The following is a 26535-nucleotide window of genomic DNA, read 5'->3' as shown; positions in this document are numbered from 1 at the left end:
TTTTATTTGATAGAAGAGTGATTTAAATAAAAATTAAGTTACAGAGGTTGTGTTTGACAACTGGTAATTTATTTTTACTCCTCCTGGAGTAGCTGTGAAGTCTGCTACACTTTACAATAATAATTTAGCAGTTTCTCTGAACAGAAGAAAATAAATCCACTGATATTTGCTTTGCCGTAATTGAACTTTACCTGATCAGTCCATTTCTTCTGCTTCCAGTGTAATCAATCAGAAATTGATATCATTGCCACATCAGTGGCAAACCTGTTAGCACAGATCAATGAAAATACCAATGAAGTGGGGGGTGGGGGAAGCGGGCTCTGGCACCACTTATAATAATCTTTATTGTCACAAGCAGGCTTTCATTAACACTGCAATGAAAGGACAGCACGGTGGCTTAGTGGTTAGCACAACTGCCTCACGGCGCTGAGGTCCCAGGTTTGATCCCGGCTCTGGGTCACTGTCCGTGTGGAGTTTGCACATTCTCCCCGTGTCTGCGTGGGTTTCGCCCCCACAACCCAAAAATGTGCAGAGTAGGTGGATTGGCCACGCAAAATTGCCCCTTAATAGAAAAAATAATTGGGTAATCTAAATTTATTTTTAAAAAAACACTGCAATGAAGCCACGTTCCGGCGCTTGTTCGGGTACAGTGAAGGAGAATTCAGAATGCCCAAGTTACCTATCAGCATGTCTTTCGGGATTTGAGGGAGGAAACCGGAGAACCTGGAGGAAACCCACACAGACACAGTACCCAAGCTGGGAATCGAACCTGGGACCCTTTCTTTACAATCCGTCTTTTATCCTGTTTGCCCAGCGGCACATGCTCAGTCCCTGAAAGATTTTTGAATTATTGGAGAGAAAATGCCTAAAAACGCAAAGAAATCCACCGCTAAAAGAGCGCAGATGGATTCGAAGTGGGCAGAGTTGCCTTCACAATATGGCAACTTGATCCCCGAGTGGGCCCTCGACCCTGTGCTTTCTGAGGTGCTGAAAATTATGACTCAAACATTTTCCAAATAACAGGTCAGAGATTCGCCTTGCTGACTCAAAATTGAAGCCCTCAGGAGGCCGAGCTGCAGAATACTAATCAGAAGCTTGGTGAAACGGACCAAAGAATCCTGAACGTTGAAAATGTTGCTTCCTCAGCTGAAGCTCGTATTCAATCCTTGGAAAACCGACTATGCGGCATGTCAGAGATCCTGGAATATTTGGAGAACCGAGACGGGAGAAAGAATATCCAGTAGTGGAAGGTAAGTCCCCTGTTAAGTTCTTTGAGAACTGGCTGCCACGTTTTCTTAAACTGGATGTGAAGGCTCAGCATTCTAAATTGGAAAGAGTGCACCGTGTCCTGTCTCTGAGGCCGAGGGACAATCAACGTCCCATAATCATTCGCTTCCACAATTTTAAATGGAGATGGGGAGGCATGGCGGGACTTGACTCCATGAAATGGCGTGGATCTTCCTTTTCGGCAAAAATGTAGCTGAAGTGTTGAGACTTCAATGAAGTCTGAAGGCAACTCAAGGTAGTTGGAATGAATTGTCATTCATTATCCTGTAGGATAGGTCGTCGCTGGCTGCCACATAGCAAGGGGTGAGGATCCCCTGGCCGCCACCAAGATCACCTGTCACACGAGTTGTTAATGCCATATAAAATGATCCTTCTCTTGCCACACATCCATTATTCCGCAGGATCTCCACCTGACGGTGCCGGCCCACCCGGGGTCATCCCGCCTCCCAAGAGAACACCTCAGAGAGGAGCTCACAGGATGCCACCATATTCGCATCACAGTTGTCTTCCCTCCCTCCACCAGTGCTGCTACACACCTCGGTGGGCGACAGCAGTGGTCAAGCTTCTGGGGCACATTCTGATGAGCACCACACAGTTGCTGATGCACAGCAGGTGGAGGGAGGAACGCCCAAGCGAGACAGCAGTCGGAGGTCTGCTGGATCCCAGTCAGATGCTGAGCTTCTGGGCCAGGTTTACCCGGAGCTGATGCAGTCGATGGAATGCGGCTGTGAGATTAATTGGAGATGTCAGTGACACTCTGGCAGATCCATAGCCAATTGGAGGAGTCCCAGAGACTATGGGCACTGTAAATAACACCAGCAATTTGTGGCACCGAGGCCAGCACTGCTCGGGTGGCGACCGCAGTAGAGAGCCTGTTGTACGACGCCAGCAGCATGAATGCTGACGTCCAAGGCGTGGCTCAGTCAGTGATGGCCATGGCTTAAGGCCTCGGTAGCATGTCCGACTCGCTGAATGATGTGTCACAGTCCCAGGTGCACCTTTCTGATGTGCTGCGGAACATGTCCCAATCTCATCGAGGACGCTGACACCATGCTGCAAACATTACGGAGCCGCCAGGGCTGGCAGGGCCAGATGATGTAGGGGTCTGCATTCAAGACAATTTCCCAGGAACAATATCTTGAGGAACCAACCAGGCTATTTTAGATGTAAAATTGTGGAATGAGTCATGGTTATTCAGTAATCTTACAGTAAAGGGAAAGAGTAACAATGTTGGAATTTCATATTAATTTTGAGTGATGTGGTTCGATCCAAAATTGAGTCTAAAATTTAAGTAATGGCAAACATTTAAATAAATACTTCATAGCTCTCAATGTATATACACCAAGAAGTTAAAAACTCCATTGGATAAATGGCATTGCCATAACTTAGGTACAGATTAAGAGCAGACAATATTGGCAAGATGATAAACATTCCTGAGTATTCATAGAATTTACAGTCCAGAAGGCCATTTGGCCCATCAAGTCTGCAGTAACCCCTGGAAAGAGTAGCCCACGCAAGCCCACACCTCAACCCTATCCCCATAACCCCATCTGACCTTTTATTTGGTCATTAAGGGCAATTTATCATGACCAATCCACCTAACCTGCACATCTTTGGACTGTGAGAGGAAACCGGAGCACCCGGAGGAAATCCACGCAGACATGGGGAGAACGTGCAGACTCTGCACAGACGGTGGCCCAAGCTGGGAATCGAACCTGGGACCCTGGAGCGGTGAAGCAACTGTGCTAACCACTGTGCTAGCGTGCTGTTCATGCTTATTAGTGGAAGTAAACACGGGGCTTTAGAGGTAGGGACAGGAGAAATTATAATGGGGAATATGGAATATGGAATCAGCAAATATTTTTCTTCTTATGTAGGAGAAGGCGCATAGAACATCAAGTGATAGATTCATTACAGTACAGGAGGCCATTCAGCCCATCAAGTACATGCTGACTCTCTGTGGAGCAACTCAATCAGTCTCTTTCCACCCACTTGCTTCTCATGACCATGTCAATTTATTTTCTAAGTACCCATCCAATTTCCCTTTCAAATCATTCATTGTCTCAGCCATCGTAGCATAAAAATGTTGTTCCTCACATTCCCCTGCATCTCTTTCCTAAAACCTTCCATCTATGCTCCATCGTCCTTGAACCATCACATAACAGGAACAGCTTTTCTTTGTCTATCTAATATAAACCTGTCATAATCTTGCTCACCTTTATCAAATATCTATTGTGCAAAGCAAAACAACTCCAGCTTCTCTAAACTACCCTTGAAGCTAAAATCGCTCATCCCTGAAAGTAATTCATGAACAATGCCAAAATGGCATTTATGCATGATAAGCATGGGGTACACGTAAATGTTTTTATGAAGACATGCCCTCCCTTCATTTGCATCTTTTACATAATCCTCGTCCAGCCTCCCCACCCCTCAAATAAGGCAGCAAAATGAAATTACATACCTGCAGTAGGATCTTTTGCCAGAACATTGTCCAAGCCACTTGTAATGGATTGAAAAAGGTTCATCTTCTGAGTTGGGCCTTTAAAAAAAAAATACAAACAATATTTTCTCATTACAAAGTCATTTCACAAAAATTCAAGTCTTTCTGTTTTCCAGCATTAGATTACTTTGTTCATGAATCCAATTTTAAAAATAATCTTGCATTACCCTGAGGCATAAAATTTAGTTAATAAAATATTAGACAAAGCACTTCATTTATTTACACTTCTGATAAATGGTTTCCGAATTCAATTCATATTTTAATAGATCATTGGACTGATGTAGAACATAGAACATAGAACAGTACAGCACAGAACAGGCCCTTCGGCCCTCAATGTTGTGCTGAGCCATGATCACCCCACTTAAACCCACGTAACCCGCAACCCAACGATCCCCCCATTAACCTTACACTACGGGCAATTTAGCATGGCCAATCCACCTAACCACTAATGTGAAAGCTTTTGAAATGTCAATGTACATCCTTGAATGGAAACATCGTCAGCATTGGCATTAATGACCGAGAAGCTTGTGACAACTTTCCCATCAGTTGCATCACATGGAGTCCAAACACCTTAATGATGGCGCAGAGCAACAGCAGAGAAGGAAATAAATCAGATCCTGCACACCGGTTACCACAACCTTGAGGCATATTCTACCCCATGTGCCCAAAGATCAGTGGGTTGAGTATCAGCCTGTTCACTCACACGAAGCCCCGTGGCAGAAACTCGCAACCCTGAGTAGGTCCATTCCCAAATAGAGGGCCAGCCAACGATGAGGACATTAATCATTTTCTTTGTTAGTAGCCGAGCTATTAAAGACAAATTTATTTTTCACAAAATGTAACTTTTGAACAATAGGACAAAATTTGGTACACAAAGATTAGCACAAGAAATTGTTTCCACTAGCCAATCCCTTTAAAGCCACATGTAGGTCAGACCAGGTCCTAAAGGGCATTAGTGAACCAGATGGGGTTTTATGACAATCGGCAATGGTTTAATGGTTATCATAAGACTTTTAATTCCAGATTTTTAATTAATTCAAATTTAACCATCTGCAGTGGCGGGATTCGAACCGGAATCCCCAGAGCATTACTCTGGGTCTCTGGCTTACTAGTCCAGTGATAATACCACTATGTCACCGCCTTGGAGGATGGTAAGGAGAGCACTGGAACAGTTGTGTCGAACACTAACACTAACAAAGTATTTTGAAAACGCAAAGTCATATTTATACGAGGAGTTTCAATGTCTCATTGATTTGGAAACATATGCATTCAATCTAATAGCTTTGATTCCAGCAAAGTATCCCACTCCAGAAGTCAGTTATAAGCCTTAGTTTCATTGGCTGCGTCGTGTTTCTATCTACGAAAGATGATGGTACAGCTAGCAAACCAGTTCAGATGGGCTGTCTTCATTTGGCACACATTTGTTGTTGGTTGAAGAGACTAATACTTGAGGCAGATTGTATCAAAGGTGCCCCACAAGAAACCTTACCATCCTCCAAGGTAGTGTCATTGTGGATTGTTGTTTTTAGTGTTAGCATCTGTTGCCAAGCCGCTGCAGTCACTGTTCACTGTGGTGGTACATGCCAGTCCTGCGGAGTTGTTGCCATCTTTTTCTATCATCAGCCAGCGATATCCAGGTGGGGTAATCAATGTCCTGGGCCTTCACATAGTGACATAGTGGTATTATCACTGGACTAGTAAGCCAGAGACCCAGAGTAATGACCTGGGCCTTCACATCACCTTTGCAAGCATTGGGCAGCACGGTGGCGCAGTGGGTTAGCACTGCAGCCTCACGGCGCTGAGGTCCCAGGTTCGATCCCGGCTCTGGGTCACTGTCTGTGTGGAGTTTGCACATTCTCCCCGTGTTTGCATGGGTTTCACCCCCACAACCCAAAGATGTGCAGGCTAGGTGGATTGGCCACGCTAAATTGCCCCTTAATTGGAAAAATGAATTGGGTACTCTAAATTTATAATGAAAAAATAAAAAAAACCTTTGCAAGCATAATTGAAGGTGAGCTTGGGCATCCCACCAGTCGTCTGGTTCTCGTTACCTCACCATACAGTGAGTTTTGCGCACGAGCACGAGACCACATACAGAGTGAGACACAGCCAAAGTGAGTTTGAAACAGCAGCGTTGAGGACACGGGTTCGATCCCGGCCCCGGGTCACAGTCTGTGTGAAGTTTGCACATTCTCACTATGTCTGCGTGGGTTTCACCCCCCACAACCCAAGGAAGTGCAGGTTAGGTTAATTGGCCATCTTAAATTGCCCCTTAACTGGAAAAAAAATAATTGAGTACTCTAAACAATTTTTTTTTTTTAAAGAAGTGAGTTTGAAACTCGGGGATTTGAAACAAAGTGGGAATTTGGTGCAGAGCAGGAAGAAGGGCTTTTTGCTTTTTCTCCTGGCTTTGTAACTTTTTCAATCTTCAGGGTGGTCTTGCCTTGCTGCAGCAGTTGAGGCTACAAGGGAGAGAGTTGATTTGTACGGAGTGTGTAAGGCTGGGTAAGTCTTTAGTACTTTTACCATATAGTTTGAAAATACGTTTTGCAATTTATAATCTGTAAGGGCTATAATTGATAGTAACGAGGACCAGGAACGAAGGGCCATAGAAAATTTGATATAATCAGAAAGAAATATCTGCCAAAGATTTAAAGGTGTACGTCATGGCAGGGGAGGTAAAGCCATGTTTGCTCCTCTTGCCGGAAAGCCGGGAACATTTCCAGTGCCTGGGGTCAACACATGTGTAGGAAGTGTGTCCAGCTACAGCTCCTGGAATCCCAGGTTTCGGAGCTGGAGCGACGGCTCGGGACACTGGAGCATCCGCAAGGCAAAGATTGTCGTGGATATCGCATTTGGAGAGGTGGTCACACCACAGGTTCAGACACCACACGCAGGAAGTGATGGGTGACCACCAGGCAGAATAAGATAGCTAGGCAGGAAGTGGATGAATCTCCTTTGACCATTCCCTGCAAAACTGATATACCGCTTTGGATAGTGTTGAGGGGAATGATCTCTCGGAGGAAAGCAGCAACAGCCAAATTCACTTCATCACAGTTGATTCTGCTGCAGAGCAGCGGAGTAAAACGTGTGAGAATTAAATAGTTATAGAGGGCTCAATAAGGGGAATAGATAGGCATTTCTGTGGCCACAAACGAGGCTCCAGGATGGTGTGTTACCTCCCTGGTGCTCAAGGAGTGCATGGGAGAACTGCAACAATTGTTTATTCCTGTCTGGCACCAAAGTAGAACAGGAAAGATGGCTCACAAGGGAAATTAGAGATAGCATTTGATCCTTGGAAGAAACATACTAATTCATAGAATCATAGAATTTACAGTGCAGAAGAGGCCATTTGGCCCATCCAGTCTGCACCAGCCTTTACAAAGAGCACCGTACTGAAGCCCACACACCTACCCAATCCCCATAACCCAGTAACCCCCACTTAACATTTTTTGGTCACTAAGGCCAATTTATCATGGCCAATCCATCAAACACACACATCTTTGGACTGTGGGAGGAAACCAGAGCACCCGGAGGAAACCCACGCAGACACGGGGACGATGTGTAGACTACTCACCAACAGTGACCCAGCCGGGAATCGAACCAGTGACTCTGGAGCTGTGAAGCAACTGTGCTAACCACTATGCTCCCCTGCTTGCCAAATTGGCCAAGAAAAACAACAGGTCTGAGGATTGAGAGCTGTTTAGAATTCAGGATGGAAGGAAAGAGTGAGCATGGATTTACGAAGGAGAAATCGTGCTTGACAAATCAACAGGAATTCTTTGAGGATGTAACTGGCTGGGTTAATGAGGGGGAGCCAGCGGACGTGGTTTATTTGGATTTCCAGACAAAGTCCCGCATAAGTGTGTAAAATTAAAGCACTTGGGATTAGGGGTAGGGTACTGAGATGGATAGAAAACTGGTTGGCAGACAGGAAACAAAGAGTAGGATTAAACAGGTCTTTTCAAATTGGCAGCCAGTGACTAGTGGGGTGCCGCATTGATCGGTCCTAGGACCCCCAGCTATTCACAATATATATTTATGATTTAGATGAGGAAACAAAATGTAATATCTTAAAATTTGCAGAAGACACCAAGTTGGGTGGGAGGGTGAGCTATGAGGAGGATGCAGGGATCCTTCAATGTGATTTGGATAAGTTGATTGAGTGGACAAATGAATGGCAGATGCAGTATAATTTGGATAAATGCAAAGTTATCCATGTTGGTAGCAAAAACGGGAAGGCAGACTATTATCTGAATGGTCATAAATTAGGAGAGAGAATATGCAATGAGACGTCGATGTCCTTGTACACCAGTCACTGAAGGTAAGCCTGCAAGTACAGCAGGCAGTAAAGTAGACAAATGGTATGCTGGCCTTTATTGTAAAAGGATTTGAGTACAGGAGCAGAGATATCTTGATGCAATTAAACAGGGCCTTGGTGAGGCCACACCTGCAATACTGTGTGCAGTTTTGATCTCCTTATCTGAGGAAGGATGTTCTTGCTATAGAGGGAGTGCAGCGAAAGGTTTACCAGACTGATTCCTGGGATGGTAGGACTGACGTATGAGAACTTTCTAAAAAATATTTTTATTAGATATTTTCCATTTTTACAATACATTTTACAACAAACCCCATATTACCCACAGATATACAAATGCAACATAACAAAAAAAACAATCAACCATACCCATCCCATCCACCAAGATAAAAAAGACAACTGCAAAAAGCACCACAGACCCTAACAAATGATGGTGATTAATTCCTTAAAGTAGGTAATAGGGCAGCACGGTGGCGCAGTGGGTTAGCCCTGCAACCTCTCGGCGCAGAGGTCCCAGGTTCGATCCCGTCTACGGAGTTTGCACATTCTCCCCGTGTTTGCGTGTGTTTCGCCCCCACAACCCAAAGATGTGCAGGCTGGGTGGATTGGCCACACTAAATTACCCCTTAATTGGAAAAAATGAATTGGGTACTCTAAATTTATAAAAATAAATAAATAAATATAGAGTACCCACTTCTTTAAAAAAAAGTAGATAATGCATGGGGCTGCATGAGGCGCAGTGGTTAGCACTAGGACTGTGGCGCTGAGGACCCGGGTTTGAATCCCGGCCCTGGGTCACTGTCCGTGTGGAGTTTACACATTCTGCCTGTGTCTGCGTGGGTTTCACCCCCACAACCCAAAGATATGCTGGTTAGGTGGAATGGCCTCACCATTCTAATTGTCTAAATTGCCCCAATTGGAAAAATAAATAAATAAATGGATAATCTAAATTTATTTTAAAAAAAGAAAAAAAAGTAGGTATTGAATAGATGCCATCTTTGGAAGGACACTTGAACCAACCCCCTAACGGCGCTCTTGACTTTCTCCAAGCACAAGAATTTCATTAGATCACCCAATCTTACCGAGGCGCTGGATCATACCGGTACCAAAGAAGAACCAGACAACATGCCTCAATGTCTACCGACCGGTGGCCCTGAAGTCAGTTGTAATGAAGTGCTTCGAGAGGCTGATCATGAAGCGCATCACCTCCATACTCCCGGAACGCCTTGACCCACCTCAATTCGCATACCGTCGCAACCGGTCCACATCAGACGCCATTTCCCTGGCCCTACACTCATCCCTAGAGCATCTCGAAAACAAGGACTCCTACATCAGACTCCTATTTATTGACTACAGCTCCGCCTTCAACACCATAATCCCAGCCAAGCTCACATCAAAGCTCCAAAACCTAGGACTTGGCTCTCCACTCTGCAACTGGATCCTTGACTTTTTGACCAACAGACCACAATCAGTAAGAATGAGCACCAACACCTCCTCCACAATAGTCCTCAATACCGATGCCCCGCAAGGCTGCGTACTTAGCCCCCTACTCTACTCCCTGTACACACACGACTGCGTGGCAAAACTTGGTTCCAACTCCATCTACAAATTTGCTGACGATACGACCATAGTGGGTCGGATCTTGAATAACGACGAGTCCGAATACAGGAGGGAGATAGAGAACCTACTGGAGTGGTGTAACAACAACAATCTCTCCCTCAATGCCAGCAAAACTAAAGAGCTGGTCATCGACTTCAGGAAGCAAAGTACTATATACACCCCTGTCAGCATCAACGGGGCCGAAGTGGAGATGGTTAGCAGTTTCAAATTCCTAGGGGTGCACGTCACCAAAAATCTGTCCTGGTCCACTCACGTCGACGCTATCACCAAGAAAGCACAACAGCGCCTATACTTCCTCAGGAAACTAAGGAAATTCGGCATGTCCACATTAATCCTTACCAACTTTTACAGATGCACTATAGAAAGCATCCTATCGGGCTGCATCACAGCCTGGTATGGCAACTGCTCAGCCCAGGACCGCAAGGAACTTCAGAGAGTCGTGAATACCGCCCAGTCCATCACACGAACCTGCCTCCCATCCATGGACTCCATCTACACCTCCCACTGTCGGGGGAAAGCGGGCAGCATAATCAGTGATCCCTCCCACCCGGCTTACTCACTTTTCCAACTTCTTCCATCGGGCAGGAGATACAGAAGTCTGAGAACACGCACGAACAGACTCAAAAACAGCTTCTTCCCCGCTGTCACCAGACTCCTAAATGACTCTCTTATTGACTGACCTCATTAACACTACACCCTGTATGCTTCAACCGATACCAATGCTTATGTAGTTACATTGTATATCTTTTGTTGCCCTATTATGTCTTCTCATGTATTTTCTTGAATTTTGTTTAATTCCCTTTTCTTCCATGTACTGAATGATCTGTTGAGCTGCTTGCAGAAAAATACTTTTCACTGTACCTCGGTATACGTGACAATAAACAAATCCAATCCAATCCAATCAGAGAAGACCTCCACCCCAATAGAACCCGCCTCCAGGCAATTAGCGAGGCAAAGGCAAAGCCTTCATTCCAGTCTGCAGCTCCAGCGAGTCCAACACCCCAGAAATGGTCAGAGGGAATATTCAGAATCACCGGCATGGTGCTGAAGAAAGACACCCAATAGCTTATCAGTTTGGGGCAAGACCAGAACGTGCGTGTATGATTGGCCAGCTCAGCGGAATACTGCCCACACCTGCCTCCTACCCCCGGAAAATAATCACATCCTAATCTTGGTCAGGCGTGCCCTGTGCACCAACTTAACCTGGATTAGACCAAGCTGCACACATGAAGACATGGAGTTCACCACGCAAAGGGCCTCACTCCACACTCACTCACTGTAGGCCCCAGCTCCCTCTCCCACTTCACCTCCAATTATTTCTCAGATACAATTCTCCCATAAATATCAGATGTGCTGCCCTCTTCCGACGCAGCCAGCAAAAGTTTCCTTTCCAACAGGGAATGTTAGGAAGGCCACCCCCACAAAATTCCTTTTCTGAATGTACCTGAACAACTTCATCTTCCCCCAGCTCAAACTTTGCCAACAATTCCTCCAAGCTGGCTGACCGTCCCTCTATAAACAAAACCTCGAATCACTCCAGCCCCTTCCTATCCCACACCCCGAACATGGCGTCTGATCTCAACAGCTCAAATAAAAAATAGCGCCCAGCCTCGACACGGCACCAAGCTGAAAATGCTGCCTGAATTGTCTCCATAGCGTTAAAGTAGACACAACCCCTGGGCTGAGGGAGAACCTAGCTAGAGAAAACGGAAGTGAGGCCGTCACGAATGCACCCAGACTAGACCCCTTACACCACCTCGCCTCTATCTGCCCCCACATGGAACCTGGGTCACTGCACCATCACAGCACCTTCTCGCCATTGGCTGCCAATAATAATAAAGCAAATTCGCAATGCTAGGCTCCCCGCAAATGCCAATCCCCTTGAAGAACTACTCTATGGCTCCTCAGAGTCTTATCCGGCCATATAAAAGATTAGATCAACCTATTAACCCTCCCAATAAGAGGTGTAGGGAAAATGATAAGAAGACATTGAAACAAAAACATGAGAAGAACATTCATTTTTTTAGACTGGACTCCCCCCACCAGGGACAGGGGAAGGTTGTCCCATTTTTACAGATCGGACTTAACTTCGTCCACCAGACTTGCAAAGTTCAAATTATGCAGCCGGGTCCAATCATGGGCCATCTGGACTCCCAGATATCTGAAACTAAAGCTGACCAAGTGAAACGGCAACACCCCCAAGCTGGCTCCCCTCCCTAGGGAGTTTACAGGAAAACATTCACTCTTTTCCAGATTCAATTTGCAACCTGAAAATGAACCAAACCTCCGTAATAGCTCGTTATATCACCCATAGTGGGGACTGGATGATTAACATAAAACAGCAGAACATCAGCATATAGGGACACCCTGGCCGGGATTCTCCCAGCCCGCGGCGGGTCGGAGAATAGGACGTGATGCGGGAAATTCCCGCCATGCCGCTCCAACGCCAGGATGCAATTCTCCGGCGTCTGTAGAATCAGCGCCAATTAAGCCGTCGACGCGCCGCCAGTCGGGGGCCGCTGAAAGAGGCCCCCGCGGCGTGGTTCCAACCTGGTACCACCCGGCAGGAGCTCGGACCCACGGACCCGGTGGCCTTTCTGATGGGGGGACGGGGAAATCAGACTCGGGTGGGGGGGGGGGGGGGGGGGGGGTACGGCGCTCCACGGCATCCAGGCCTGCAATCAGTGGCAACTGATTTGCGGGCGCCCGCTATCTGGAGGGGACTTATCTCCTTCTGCGCAATCCCGCTGCAGGCCTCCACCATGTTGCGCGGTACCAGCGCGGGGACGGCCAGTACGCGCATACGCTGGTGTGGAGATGGCCACCACGTGCATTCGCTGGCGCGGAGACAGGGCTGTGTATTGGAGCCGGAGCAAGACGCAGCACACCGGCGCCGTGCTTGCCCCCTCAGGGCCGCTGAATCGCTGGGCCAGGAGGCCCGTTGACGCCGCCGTGTACCACTCCGGTGTTTACGCCGGCGTCAACACTTGCCCGGGATTTCAGAGAATCCCGGCCCCTATGCTCCACACTTCGCCACTTTATCCCTTTCCACTTACCCAAAGCCTTCAACTCTGTGGTTAAGGGCTCAATCGCTGATGCAAATAAGAGGGGAGACTTAGGACATGCTCGTCGAGTTCAACTCAAGGTATTGGTGCAAACACTAGCCAATGGGACTCTATATAACAATCATACCCATGAAATCAATTGTGACCCAAGATGAACCTCTCCAGAACGCCACTCCACCCTGTCAAATGCCTTCTCGGCATCTAAAGACACCATCACCTCCGGAGCAGGCTCCTCAGACGGGGAGAGAACCACATTCAACAGCCTCCGGATATTGGCTGACACTTGCCGGTCCTTGACAAAGTCAGTCTGATCCTCTAATCACCCCGGAGACAAAAGGCTCCACCTTACCGTCAATACCTTAGCCAGTACCTTGGAGTTCACATTTAATAGCAAGATATGCCAGTATAACCCACACTCTGTTGGGTCCTTATCGTTTTTCAACAGTAGTGAAATGGAGGCCTGGGAGTGTAGCAGGCAGGGACTCCCGGGACAGAGAGTACACCAACAACGTGACCAACTGATCTGTAAATGTCTTATAAAATTCCACTGGAAACCTATCGGGCCCAGGTACTTTACCCGTTTGCATCCGCCCAATACCAACCAAAATCTCCTCAGGGCCAAAGGGGGCCTCAAACTCTTCCCGTCTCTCAACCGTCAACTCTAGAAACTCCAACCCATCTCCAAATGTCAACCATGTTCACCCCTTCTCCCACCGAAAGCTTTGACTTATATAGGTTCATGTATCACCTCAAATGCCGCGTTATCTTTGTCTGGAGAGGAACCCAAACTACCACTCGCATCCCTAACCTGAATAATCTCCCAGGAGGCTGTCTGCCACCTCAGCTGTTGAGCTAACAGATAGCTGACCTTTTGCCCATACTCATAAAAGACCCCCCTCACGCTCCGCAAATGCCTCACTGCCTTCCCTGAAGACAACAGATCAAACTGACTCTGCAGCTTTATCTTGCTCGCCAGGAGCTCCAGGTAGGGTACTTATGGTCCACCTCCCAAGATCTCATCCACCAACCTCTGCCATTCCGCCCTTACCTCCCTCTCCATTTGCACTTTGTACAATATAATCTCTCCACTAATCATCGCCTTCAAGACTTCCCAAAGTATGGAGTGCAAGACCGAATTATTCCTACTGAATTCCACATCCACACCAATTGACTTTGACATGCGCCCACAAAACCCCAAATCTGCCAATAATCCTACATCCAAATTCCATGGTAGACACTGAATGGGGCCCGACTCCAAAATCAAATAGAACATAGAACATAGAACAGTACAGCACAGAACAGGCCCTTCGGCCCTCAATGTTGTGCCGAGCCATGATCACCCTACTCAAACCCACGTATCCACCCTATACCCGTAACCCAACAACCCCCCCCCCCCACTTAACCTTACTTTTATTAGGACATTATGGGCAATTTAGCGTGGCCAATCCACCTAACCCGCACATCTTTGGACTGTGGGAGGAAACCGGAGCACCCGGAGGAAACCCACGCACACAGGGGGAGGACGTGCAGACTCCACACAGACAGTGACCCAGCCGGGAATCGAACCTGGGACCTTGGAGCTGTAAAGCATTTATGCTAACCACCATGCTACCCTGCTGCCCCAACTAGATTATGGGCATGACCCAAGATGACAATGGCCAAGTATTCCGTCTCCTTGCAATAAGAATATTCCTGATAGTGGGGGTGTCCAGAACCAGGAGTCACAGTCTGAGGATATGGGGTAGACTACTGAGGACAGAGATGAGGAGAAATTCCTTCACCCAGTGAGTGGTAAGCCTGTGGAATTCGTTACCACAGGAAGTAGTTGAGTTCAAAACTATGTTTTCAAGAAGCAGTTAGATATAGCAATTGAAGTGAAGGGGATCAAAGGATATGGGGGGTGGGGGATGACGGGATTAGGCTATTCAGTTGGATGATCAGTCATGATATAATGAATGGTGGAGCGGGCTAGAAGGGCCAAATAGCCTCCTCCTATTTTCTATGTTTCTAGGATGGGAATAGAGGGATATGGACCACGGAAATGCAGAAGATTTTAGTTTAGATGGGCAGCATGGTCGGCACAGGCTTGGAGGGCCAAAGGGCCTGTTCCTGTGCTGTACTTTTCTTTGTTCTTTGTCTTTGCATATGCAACCACCTTCCGTCCTGCGCACATGTCCGAGCCAAAACAGCTGCCTCGTTGATGAGTACTAACAAACTTGGGCATTCTTCCTTTGAGATGAGTGCCTCATTTGTGATATCACCTGCCCAGGATAAACCCATAATGCACCACACACAGCAAAGATGGAAATTGTTGAACTTTTTTTCTTGGATAGTTGCCCATATTTCACAGCCACACAAGCTGCTGAGAATAAAGGAGCAAGTTGACGGTTTATAGAGTCATATAGCACAGAAAAGGCCCTTTGAGTCTGCGCCGGTCAAAAATAACCACCTATTCTCATCCCATTTCCCAACACTTGGCCCACATCCTTGTGTGCCTTGGGATCACAAGTGCACATCTAAATACTTCTTAAATGTTATGAGGGTCTCTGCCTCCACCACCCTTTTAGGCAGCGAATTCCAAACTCACATCACCCTCTGGGTAAAACGTTTTTCCTCACATCCCCTCTAAACCTCTTACCTTAAATCTATACTCCCTGGCCATTGACCTCACCAAGGGAAAAAGTTTCTTCCTGACTACTCTATCTATGTCCATCATAATTTTATACATCTCAATCGTGTCCCCCCTCAGTCTCCTCTGCTCCAAGGGAAACAACCCAAGTCTATCCAATCTAACTCTCCAGCCCAGGCAACATCCTGGTAAATCTCCTCTGCACCCTTTCCAGTGCTATCACATTTAACTGCCCTACGAGTCAGCTTAATATATTCCAGGGATGTTTCATGAATCAATCAAAGCTTGTGTGTGCTTCAAGTTCTGCAACAAGAGGCAGATCCTCGTCAGCATGAACCCAAGGTAGTAGATTTGTTAATCACTTCCTGTGGGATATTATCTAGCAAGATCACAAAGCAGATTACTATGTAAAGTTAAAGTGCATGGGATTACAGGTAGTATCTTGAGATGGATAAAAAGCTGGTTAGCAGGCAAGAAGCAAAAAGTTGGAATGGGTCTTTTTCTGATTGGTAGGCAGTGAACAGTGGGTACTGCAGGGATCTGTGCTAGGACCCAAAAGTTCGCCTTATTTGGCAGGTGAGCTGGGAGGAGGATGCAGAGTGCTTCAGTACGATTTGAACAGGCTGAGTGACTGGGCATATGCATGGCAGATGGAATATAATGTGGATAAATGTACGGTTATCAGCTTTGGTAGCAAAAGTAGAAGGTAGATTATTATTTGAATGGGTCTAATTTGAGAGGTGGATACTTAACGAGACCTTGGTGTCTTCGTGCATCAGCCGCTGAAAGTAAGTGCGCAGGTACAGCAGGCAGTAAAGAAGGCAAATGTTATAGACATAGGCCATACAGTGCAGAAGGAGGCCATTCGGCCCATCGAGTCTGCACCTACCCGCTTAAGCCCTCACTTCCACCCTCACCCCTTAACTCCTCCGAAACCTTTTTGGTCACTAAGGGCAATTTATCACGGCCAATCCATCTAACCTGCACATCTTTGGACTGTGGGAGGAAACCGAAGCACCCAGAGGAAACCCACGCAGACATGGGGAGAACGTGCAGACTCCATACAGACAGTGACCCAGCGGGGAATCGAACCTGGGACCCTGGCGCAGTGAAGCCACATTGCTATCCACTTGTGCTACCGTGCTGCCCACTTGAAGGTTATGTTGGCCTTCATGGGGAGAGGATTTGAGTATAGGAATAGGGGTGTTCTTCTGCAATCCTACAGGCCACACTTGGAGTATTGTAGTTTTGATGTCCTTATACATAGGAATTAGGTGCAGAAGTGGACAATTCAGCCCTTCAAGCCTGCTCCGCCATTCAATCAGGTCATGGCTGATCTCTTCCTGGCCTCAAATCCACCTCCCCATCTGTTGCTCAGATCCTTTAACCCTATTTTTAATAGAAATATATCTATCGCCTTCTTAAAACCATTTAATGACTCAGATTCCAGTGCACTATGGGGCAGCGAGTTTCATAAATTCACCACCCTATACGAGAAGTAGTTCCTCCTCATCTCAGTTCTAACTCCATCGCCAATCAACTTATATCCGTGACCTCTCATTCGAGATTGCCCCACAAGGGGGAACATTTGATCTACGTCCTTATCTGAGGAAGGATGTTCTTGCTGCGTAAATGGAAAACAGTTGTTCTCGAATACGAGGAGGTTGTTGAATGTGGTGTTTTCTCCAGCAGAAGGGAGACGGAGGTGATGGCAGCGTTGGATGCAGAGAAGGTGCTTGATCGGATAGAGTAGAGTTATTTGATAGCGGTACTGGAGAATTTTGGATTGGTCTAAAGATTGTGGTGCGTGTGCACAAGCTCTATGAATTCACGGTATTTTGCATTACATTGGGGTACGAAGCAGAGATGCCCCATGTGCCTCCTTCTGTTTGCATTGGCGATAGAGCCCTTGGCCATTACACTGAGGAGCTTGGGGTTGTGAAAGGGGATAATTAATGGCGGGGGGGGGGGGGGGTACTGGAACATAGGGTGTCCCTATATGCAGATGATCTGCTGCTGTATATATTTTGGAGCTCAGAACATCCGTGAGGATTATAATGGGGTAGTTCCAGAGATTCGGAGCGTTTTCGGGGTGCAAACTGAATTTAGGGAAAAGTGAGTATTTTGTGGTCTCCCCGACGGGAATAGGAGCAGAGGTGGAAGGGGGCTGCCATTTCGCCTGGCAGCATCTCATTTTAGGTATTGGGGGATGCAAGTGGCCTGGGATTGTGCAGAGTTTATGAGGTTTCATTTCACTAATTTGGTGGGCAGGTGAAGACGGATTTGCTGAGGTGGGACTATCTCCCTCGGTTGTTGGCGGGCTGGGTACAGGCAGGTAAAATTAATATTTCTCTGCGATTCCTGTTTTTGTTTCAATATCTACCAGTCTTTTTGCCCAAGTTTTTTTTCAGGGGGGTGGACAGATTGATCTCCTGATTTGTTTGGGGAGGAAAGGTGGCCATGAGTAGGAGGGAGATTCTGCAGAGGGGTCGGCAGGTTAGGCCTCCGAAACATCCTGTATTATTATTGGGCAGTAAATGCAGAGAAGGTGCGGGGCTGGAGGTAGGAGGGGGGGGGGGTTCTGTGGTAAAGATGGAGGTGGGCTTTTGTAGAGGTCGGGGTTGCAAGCCTTGGCAACGGCACCACTCCCAATAGTCCTAGGGAAGTATTCGGCTAGTCCGGTGGTGGTGGCCACATTGAAGATTTGGAGACAGTTTAGACAGCACTTTAAGCAGGGGGCCGGGTCAGGGGGGAATCATTGGTTTGAGCCCTGGAGGATGGATAAGAGGTTTCAGGGACGGGAAGTGAGGGGGATTAAGGAAATGAAGGATCTGTTCCTAGGGGGACAAGTTGTGATGATGGGACGATGGGAAAATTTTGGAGGATAGGGTGTACATGAAGGGGGTTAAAGCGAAGTAGGAGGAATAGCTGGGGACGGTGCTGGAAGAGGGATTGTGGTGTGAGGTGATGTGGAGGGTAAACGCCTCGATGTTGTGTGCAAGGTTGAGGCTGATACAGCTGCAGGTATTGTACAGGGCACACCTCACAAAATCTAGAATGAGCTGGCTGTTCGAGGGGATGGAGAATTGTTTTGGTCTGGGGTTGTATTTGTATTGTAAAATTGTTGAAAATTTGCCAAATAAAAATACTTTTTCAAAAAATCATTGAAGTTTAAAAGCGAGAGAGGGGCATCTGAATAAAACTTATAAAATTCTAACAGGATTAGACAGGCTAGATTCAGAAAGAATATTCCCGATGGTGGAGGAGCCCAGTACTAGGGGTCATAGTTTGAGGATAAGAGGTAAACCTTTTTAGACTGAGGTGAGGGGAAATTTCTTCACCCAGAGAGTGGTGAATCTGCGGAATTCACTACCACAGAAAGTAGCTGAAGGCAAAACATTGTGCAATTTCAAGAACGAATTAGAAAGCTCTTGAGGCTGAAGGAATCAAGGGATATGGGGTGGGGGAAGGCAGGATCAGGGTATTGAACTTGACGATCGGTCATGATCATAATAAACGCGGTGGCAAGGTGGCACAGTTGTTAGCATTATTGCCTCAGGGTGCTGAGGACCTGGGTTCAATCCTGGCCCAGGTTCAGTCCGTGTACAGTTTGCATATTCTCCCCGTGTCTGTGTGGGTCTCACCCCCACAACATAAAGATGTGCAGTGTAGGTGGATTGGCCACGCTAAATTGACCACTAATTGACAAAAAAAAAATTGCATTCTCTAAATTTATTTTTAAAAAGATCATAAATGAATGGTGGAGCAGGTTCGAAGGGCCAAGTGGCCTCTTTCTGCTTCTATTATTTTTGTAAGTTTCTATGTATCAGTAAGAAGTCTTACAACACCAGGTTAAAGTCCAACAGGTTTGTTTCAAATCACTAGCTTTCAGAGCACTGCTCCTTCCTCAGGTGAATGCAGTGCACCGAAAGCTAGTGATGTGAAACAAACCTGTTGGACTTTAACCTGGTGTTGTAAGACTTCTTACTGTGCTCACCCCAGTCCAACGCCGGCATCGCCACGTTTCTATGTATCACTGTTTTCTTGATGCATATACTCAGGGAGAACAATTTACAGGTATAGGAGGGCATTGGCTATGTAGCAATTTATTGAAGGCTCCTATCACAGTATAATCATCATACATACACTAAGTGACAGTCACAGGGTGACACATCAAGGGGAAGGAAGGCTGGGGAAAGCAGCATACTGTTCCTTGGCAACTTGACTATTGCTGAATGTAGAGACATGTTATCAAAGCATTTTCTCTCACTTCTTGTCCTGATGAATGCAAGGTGGAAAGCTTCAACAGCATGTCCCTCTTTCACATATTGTCAATGGTAGGGGAAGATTTAAAGCAGCTGCACTATGCGTTAAAAGAAAATGTTGGAAACACTCAGCAGGACTGTGCTGTGTACGTGGAGGGAAACAGAGGTAGCCTTTCAGGTCTATAGACTTTGATCAGAATGCAGTGTGCACTGCATGTCCTTCAGCATTCTTGCTCCATTTCTTTTGCAGCACGGTTTCTCCCTGGGTTGAGACCTGAACCCCGTGACCATGTCATTGATTCCATACGCAGTCATGTCCTCTCCACCCCTGCCGCAGAGGCTGTTTGCTCCCTTCCCAGCCATTCCCATTCCCCTCCCCGCTGCCCTCACCATACTGAGCGGGATCGGGCTCAGGCTCCGGCACGAAGGTGAAATGTGCAAACGACCGTCGAGCAGTGGGCGTCACTGCCGCTTGCGCCAGCCTCGCGCCGCTCCCACACACCGCCGCTCGTGCCAGCAACAGACGCACCATCGCCGCCATCTTCCGCCTCCTTCAACCGTCACCGCGCCAGCGCGGGCCCATTGGCCGACGGCTTGCCTGTCGTCATCGGGCCGCGCCATCCACTAGGTGCCGCGGTGCATTCGGGTTTCTGTAGTTCCGCCGCGGGAGAGTCAACCTGCCGGCTGCGGTCATCCTGCAATATGACCAGGGTGAAATTGGTGCCAGAGTGTGAGAGTCTGCAATGCAATGCACCTGAACATTTAGCCTCGTATTTCTCATATCTACTCTTAGCGATGGACTAAGTTAAAAACAAACTTGCTTTTTTTTTTCGCCACTAGACATTTCAAACACGTTATTCTAGCCAATGAAGCACTTTTTGGGAAGACAGCCACTGGTGTGAGATTGGGAAAACGGCAACCAAAGTGTGAACAGCAAACTGGTGTCTGAGGACACGTTAATTTTCAGAAGCTATAGACATATATATGTTCATGGGATGTGGGCATGGCTGACAAGCCCAGCCTTCGTTGCCCATCCCCAATTGCCCTTGAGAAGGTGGTGATGAGTTCAAATAGAATCACATTTAAAAATAGTTTGCGGAGCAGTGCCATAATCCCTTGCATCTCTTTGCATGTTCAGAATGCAGCAAGGTCACGATCAGTTGTTAATATGGACTTCATCCTGTTACGTGCACCAATTTAATTGAAAGCTGAAATGTTGAGGTTTCTTTGGCGATTTGATAATGCATTTGGTCCACAGTCTTGACAGCAATGAAAGGGAAAACTAATATTTCTATCCACATGAAGTCCAACAATGCCACTCATTTGAAATTGCCTAGATTCGCATTACATTTCGCAGCGGATCATAAAGAGTGCTAAAATTACATGATATTTTTAATCACAAAAACATTTTCAAATACCTTTTTGTCTTCTGCCCCTAATTTTCAAACCTTTTTGGCGTTGAGCACTCTCTGCCCTGATGGAAACATAGAAAATAGGTGCAGGAGTAGGCCATTCGGCCCTTCGAGCTTGCACCAAAATTCAATACGATCATGGCTAATCATATAAATTTACTATCCCACTCCCGCTTTCCACATCCCTTGATCTCCTTAGCCGCAAGTTCCCTTTTTAATATATCCATTGAAGCTACCTATTTATTTGAATGATCTCTTTATTCAGCCAGCATTGGCCATGTTGTTCTTTGGATAGGCACCAGCAGATCTGAAGCGGCTGGCACCAATTAAAGTTACCCAGCACTCCTTAAAGTTACCCTGTACCTCTTAAAGAGGAAGGTGCATTATGGCTCAATCATGCGGAAAGTGGATCTGACATGGGAAATGGCACAACAGGAGAGACAACTGGTTCCAAATGTTTTGAATGCTGCACTGGAGGCCTTGGTGAAAGCAATAGAAAGTAGAAGAGATGTCCTGTATCCACAGGCGACCAGGAAGCTCTCCAGACACACACTCAAAAAGACAAGAGTCAAGCCCAGAGGACTTGGATGCAGTGACGCAAAAGGTTCAACGACCTCACAGAAGTGGTTAAGGTTAAAGAATGCATCTTCAAATAACAAATCCTGCCATTAGTCATAAATGCTGCTCAAATTACCCCATTACTCACATGCCAAAATTATCTATGTCAGGCCTCATAAATTACATATGCTTCACCTCACCCTCACGCACCTAGCACTGCCGCATGTCATAAGAACATAAGAACATAAGAACTAGGAGCAGGAGTAGGCCATCTGGCCCCTCGAGCCTGCTCCGCCATTCAATAAGATCATGGCTGATCTTTTGTGGACTCAGCTCCACTTTCCGGCCCGAACACCATAACCCTTAATCCCTTTATTCTTCAAAAAACTATCTATCTTTACCTTAAAAACATTTAATGAAAGAGCCTCAACTGCTTCACTGGGCAAGGAATTCCATAGATTCACAACCCTTTGGGTGAAGAAGTTCCTCCTAAACTCAGTCCTAAATCTACTTCCCCTTATTTTGAGGCTATGTCCCCTAGTTCTGCTTTCACCCGCCAGTGGAAACAACCTGCCCGCATCTATTCTATCTATTCCCTTCATAATTTTAAATGTTTCTATAAGATCCCCCCTCATCCTTCTAAATTCCAACGAGTACAGTCCCAGTCTACTCAACCTCTCCTCATAATCCAACCCCTTCAGCTCTGGGATTAACCTAGTGAATTTCCTCTGCACACCCTCCAGTGCCAGTACGTCCTTTCTCAAGTAAGGAGACCAAAACTGAACACAATACTCCAGGTGTGGCCTCACTAACACCTTATACAATTGCAACATAACCTCCCTAGTCTTAAACTCCATCCCTCTAGCAATGAAGGACAAAATTCCATTTGCCTTCTTAATCACCTGTTGCACCTGTAAACCAACTTTATGTGACTCATGCACTAGCACACCAGGTCTCTCTGCACAGCGGCATGCTTTAATATTTTATCGTTTAAATAATAATCCCGTTTGCTGTTATTCCTACCAAAATGGATAACCTCACATTTGTCAAAATTGTATTCCATCTGCCAGACCCTAGCCCATTCACTTAACCTATCCAAATCCCTCTGCAGACTTCCAGTATCCTCTGCACTTTTCGCTTTACCAGTCATCTTAGTGTCATCTGCAAACTTGGACACATTGCCCTTGGTCCCCAACTTCATGTCTGACAGCCACATCTCATACTGCACACACTATTCATCTATTGCAGCCAACTTAGCCAAACATTGTAAAACACTCACTGACACAATTCACTGCAAAGTGGTGCAGGAGCTAACTGGAAAGAGACAGAGATGCGTGTATGTCCTAACATCCATGGAGGACAGGTATTGATAATTGGTGGAACAGCTATTGCTGAAACTGTGGCCACATAACAACTTCTATTCATGTAGAGCCTTTAATTAATGGAAGCATTATAAAACAAACATGGCACAAGCCACGTAAGGAAATGTTAGGATAAATGACCAAAAACTTGGTCAAAGGAGTAGATTTTGAATACTGTCTTTACTGAGGAAAGAAAGGTAGCAGGTGGGGTGTTGTTGGCCTCTAGGGAATGGAGGGGTGGATGTGAGGAGTGAGGGATGGGAGTGACACCAGAGATACAGAAGTGGTTACTCACCAGAACTGGTCTAAGGAGGTCGTTCATCTACTTACATCATTGCGTCCCAGTCCTCCTGGTGAGGCTGGCAGCATTAACAGCCTCTGCCACTGCACCCCAAGCCTTGTTCTGAAAGGCAAGCTTGAGTCTCCGCTCCACCCTGGGGAAGAGGTTGTCCTTCGTCTCCTCAGTGGCGTCCAGTATTCGGTCGATCTCTGACTCCAGTAACCTTGGAGCAGATCCTTTAGCTGCCATCTTCTTGGCTGGTGAGTGGAGCGATTAAGGCTGCTCCAGCTTGTCAGGCTCTGAACACAAACCCCAACTCCAGTGAATCAGATGCCAGCAGGGTCAGGGATCATGCATTTGGGTTACGTGCTGGCCCATTTGCATGACATGAATTTCTCCAGGCCGGCACTCCCAGCGGGAGCGTGCAGTTCCCACAAGCGGCAGCAGAATCTCCAGAATGGAAAATCCAGCTCCACATCTCTAATTCTCCAGCTGATTAAGCCCAATTTCTGTTTTATGTGTTTACCTTTCTAGCTGATAGACCCTTAAGTCAACATGGCTCAACCTTTTACGTGTAATAGTCGTCAAGCTGCTTTAGTTATGTTTATCTAATTTTCTACAGTTAAACTTTTATCTTCCCAGAACTAAAAATTAGCTTTAAAACATAACTATGAATCATTCACAAGGTGTTTATTACAGTAGTTTAGGATCCCTTTAAATAGAGCTGTTAAGGGGTCCTTCCAGTTACTGAATACATGTTCAGCTTTGCAAGCTGAAGAGAGTACATGAGCAGGAGCGTTGAGGTCCAAAAGGATACCACCTGAGTCATATTAATGTTGTGTCTTCATGATCTACCTGCTGTGCCTGACAAATGAATATTGCACTTGCCTGCATCAATATGTTGTCATGTGCGATTTTCTCCGCAAGCGTTAATGCGCAACACAGATGATATTTTGAAATCAGAGCGGCATTTGTTGCACTCAAAAAAAGTCATAAACCATTCCAATTTTTGGCCTTATTGTATTGGTCAAGCTGAAGCAAAGAAACACGGCATGTACTTTATTTTATCACATAAAGATACGTTCCGTTGATTGCAAATGTTGTCCCCTTGTTCAAGAAGGGGAGTAGAGATAACTCCGGTAACTATAGACCAGTGAGCCTTACTTCTGTTGTGGGAAAAGTCTTGGAAAGGTTTATAAGAGATAGGATGTATAATCATCTGGAAAGGAATTATTTGATTAGAGATAGTCAACATGGTTTTGTGAAGGGTAGGTCATGCCTCACAAACCTCATTGAGTTCTTTGAGAAGGTGACCAAACAGGTGGATGAGGGTAAAGCAGTTGATGTGGTGTATATGGATTTCAGTAAAGCGTTTGATAAGGTTCCCCACGGTAGGCTATTGCAAAAAATACAGAGGCATGGGATTCAGGGTGAGTTAGCAGTTTGGATCAGAAATTGGCTAGCTGATAGAAGACAAAGGGTGGTAGTTGATGGGAAATGTTCTGACTGGTGTCCAGTTACTAGTGGTGTACCACAAGGATCTGTTTTGGGGCCGCTGCTGTTTGTCATTTTTATAAATGACCTGGAGGAATGCGCAGAAGGATGGGTGAATAAATTTGCAGATGACACTAAAGTCGGTGATGTTGTGGACAGTGCAGAAGGATGTTACAAGTTACAGAGGGACATAGATAAGCTGCAGAGCTGGGCTGACAGGTGGCAAATGGAGTTTAATGCAGAAAAATGTGAGGTGATTCATTTTGGAAGGAATAACAGGAAGACAGAGTACTGGGCTAATGGTAAGATTCTTGGTAGTGTGGACGAGCAGAGAGATCTCGGTGTCCATGTCCATAGATCCCTGAAAGTTGCCACCCAGGTTGAGAGGGTTGTTAAGAAGGCGTACGGTGTGTTAGCTTTCATTGGTAAAAGAATTGAGTTTCGGAGCCATGAGGTCATATTGCAGTTGTACAAAGCTCTGGTGCGGCCGCATTTGGCGTATTGCGTGCAGTTCTGGTCGCCACATTATGTGGAAGCATTGGAAAGGGTACAGAGGAGATTTACAAGGATGTTGCCTGGTATGGAGGGAAGATCATATGAGGAAAGGCTGAAGGACTTGAGGCTGTTTTCGTTAGAGAGAAGGTTAAGAGGTGACTTAATTGAGGCATACAAGATGATCAGAGGATTAGATAGGGTGGACATTGAGAGCCTTTTTCCTCGGATGGTGATGTCCAGCACGAGGGGACATAGCTTTAAATTGAGGGGAGATATATATAGGACAGATGTCAGAGGTAGGTTCTTTACTCAGAGAGTAGTAAGGGCGTGGAATGCCCTGCCTGCAACAGTAGTGGACTCGCCAACACTAAACGCATTAAAATGGTCATTGGATAGGCATATGGACGATAAGGGAACAGTGTAGAGGGACTTTAGAGGGGTTTCAGAGGACGGCGCAGCATTCGGGGCCGAAGGGCCTGTACTGCGCTGTAATGTTCGATGTTCTATGTTCTAACTGTGAATCTGATCATAAGTATGTGCAGACTTTAATGTGAAAAACAGGGATCTCGGCCACCAGCCAAAGAGTCGACAGAAACCCACATCACCTCTTTTAGGAATGGACTGCTGCAATAAGTACCCTTGGTGGGGCAGCGGTGGTACTTATCCGGGAATAATGACCCTTGGGCAGAAGTCCTGTTCACCAAGAGCTGCTAGCCAATCAGAGGCCAATGGCTATGCATTGCTCTGCAGCGCCACCTGGGGGGCAGTGGCTGATGCCTTTAATTCATACAGGCCGAGGATCACAAGGGACCCAGGCCGCAGGTGAGTTATGGTAAGATGGTGATCGCTCAGTGGAAGTATGCGTGGGGGCAAGTTCGACAGCAGGTGCAGGGGGTGTCTTTACGGGCCACATCCTTCCCAATGCCAGGTGACTCAATCAGGTGCTAAGTGCCCTAGAACAAGGGTCTTACCCTGGAAGCTTGTAAGTAACCCTGGCAGGTTTTCTATTTAGGCTTCCTGCATGGTGAGTTCCCCCACCCATTATGCTCAGTTAAGAGCCTCAAATGGTAGAACGACGAAGTGCTATGAGCCTTCCTCCCATGGGCCTAGTAGGAGAGGAGGCAGGAAGGTGGCGTGGTCCCCACAAGCCACCCTCCCATCCAATTAAATGGCCCCCACCACCAAACTCACCATAGGATTGGGGAGTGGGGGAGGGGGGGTGGCATTAAGTTCCAACCTGTGAATCATGAA

General features: G+C 46.6%; 1 protein-coding gene across 2 annotated transcripts in view; it reads right to left on the bottom strand.

Moving 5' to 3' along the window:
- The window catches only part of bckdhb (branched chain keto acid dehydrogenase E1 subunit beta), a 380244-nt gene extending 359962 nt beyond the window's left edge, over positions 1-20282 (bottom strand). For both annotated transcript variants that reach the window (XM_038799321.1, XM_038799322.1), the window contains exons 1-2: positions 20075-20282; positions 3749-3826 (exon numbers count right to left, since the gene is read on the bottom strand). In XM_038799321.1, the coding sequence (XP_038655249.1) occupies positions 3749-3826; positions 20075-20225 (229 nt within the window). In that variant the 5' untranslated portion in view covers positions 20226-20282. The remainder of the gene's footprint in view (positions 1-3748; positions 3827-20074) is intronic.
- Between the last annotated feature and the right edge of the window lie 6253 nt (positions 20283-26535).

The sequence above is a fragment of the Scyliorhinus canicula genome, chromosome 6, assembly GCF_902713615.1.
Source record: "Scyliorhinus canicula chromosome 6, sScyCan1.1, whole genome shotgun sequence".
NCBI lineage: Eukaryota > Metazoa > Chordata > Chondrichthyes > Carcharhiniformes > Scyliorhinidae > Scyliorhinus > Scyliorhinus canicula.
This window is presented reverse-complemented; position numbering and strand designations above follow the sequence as displayed.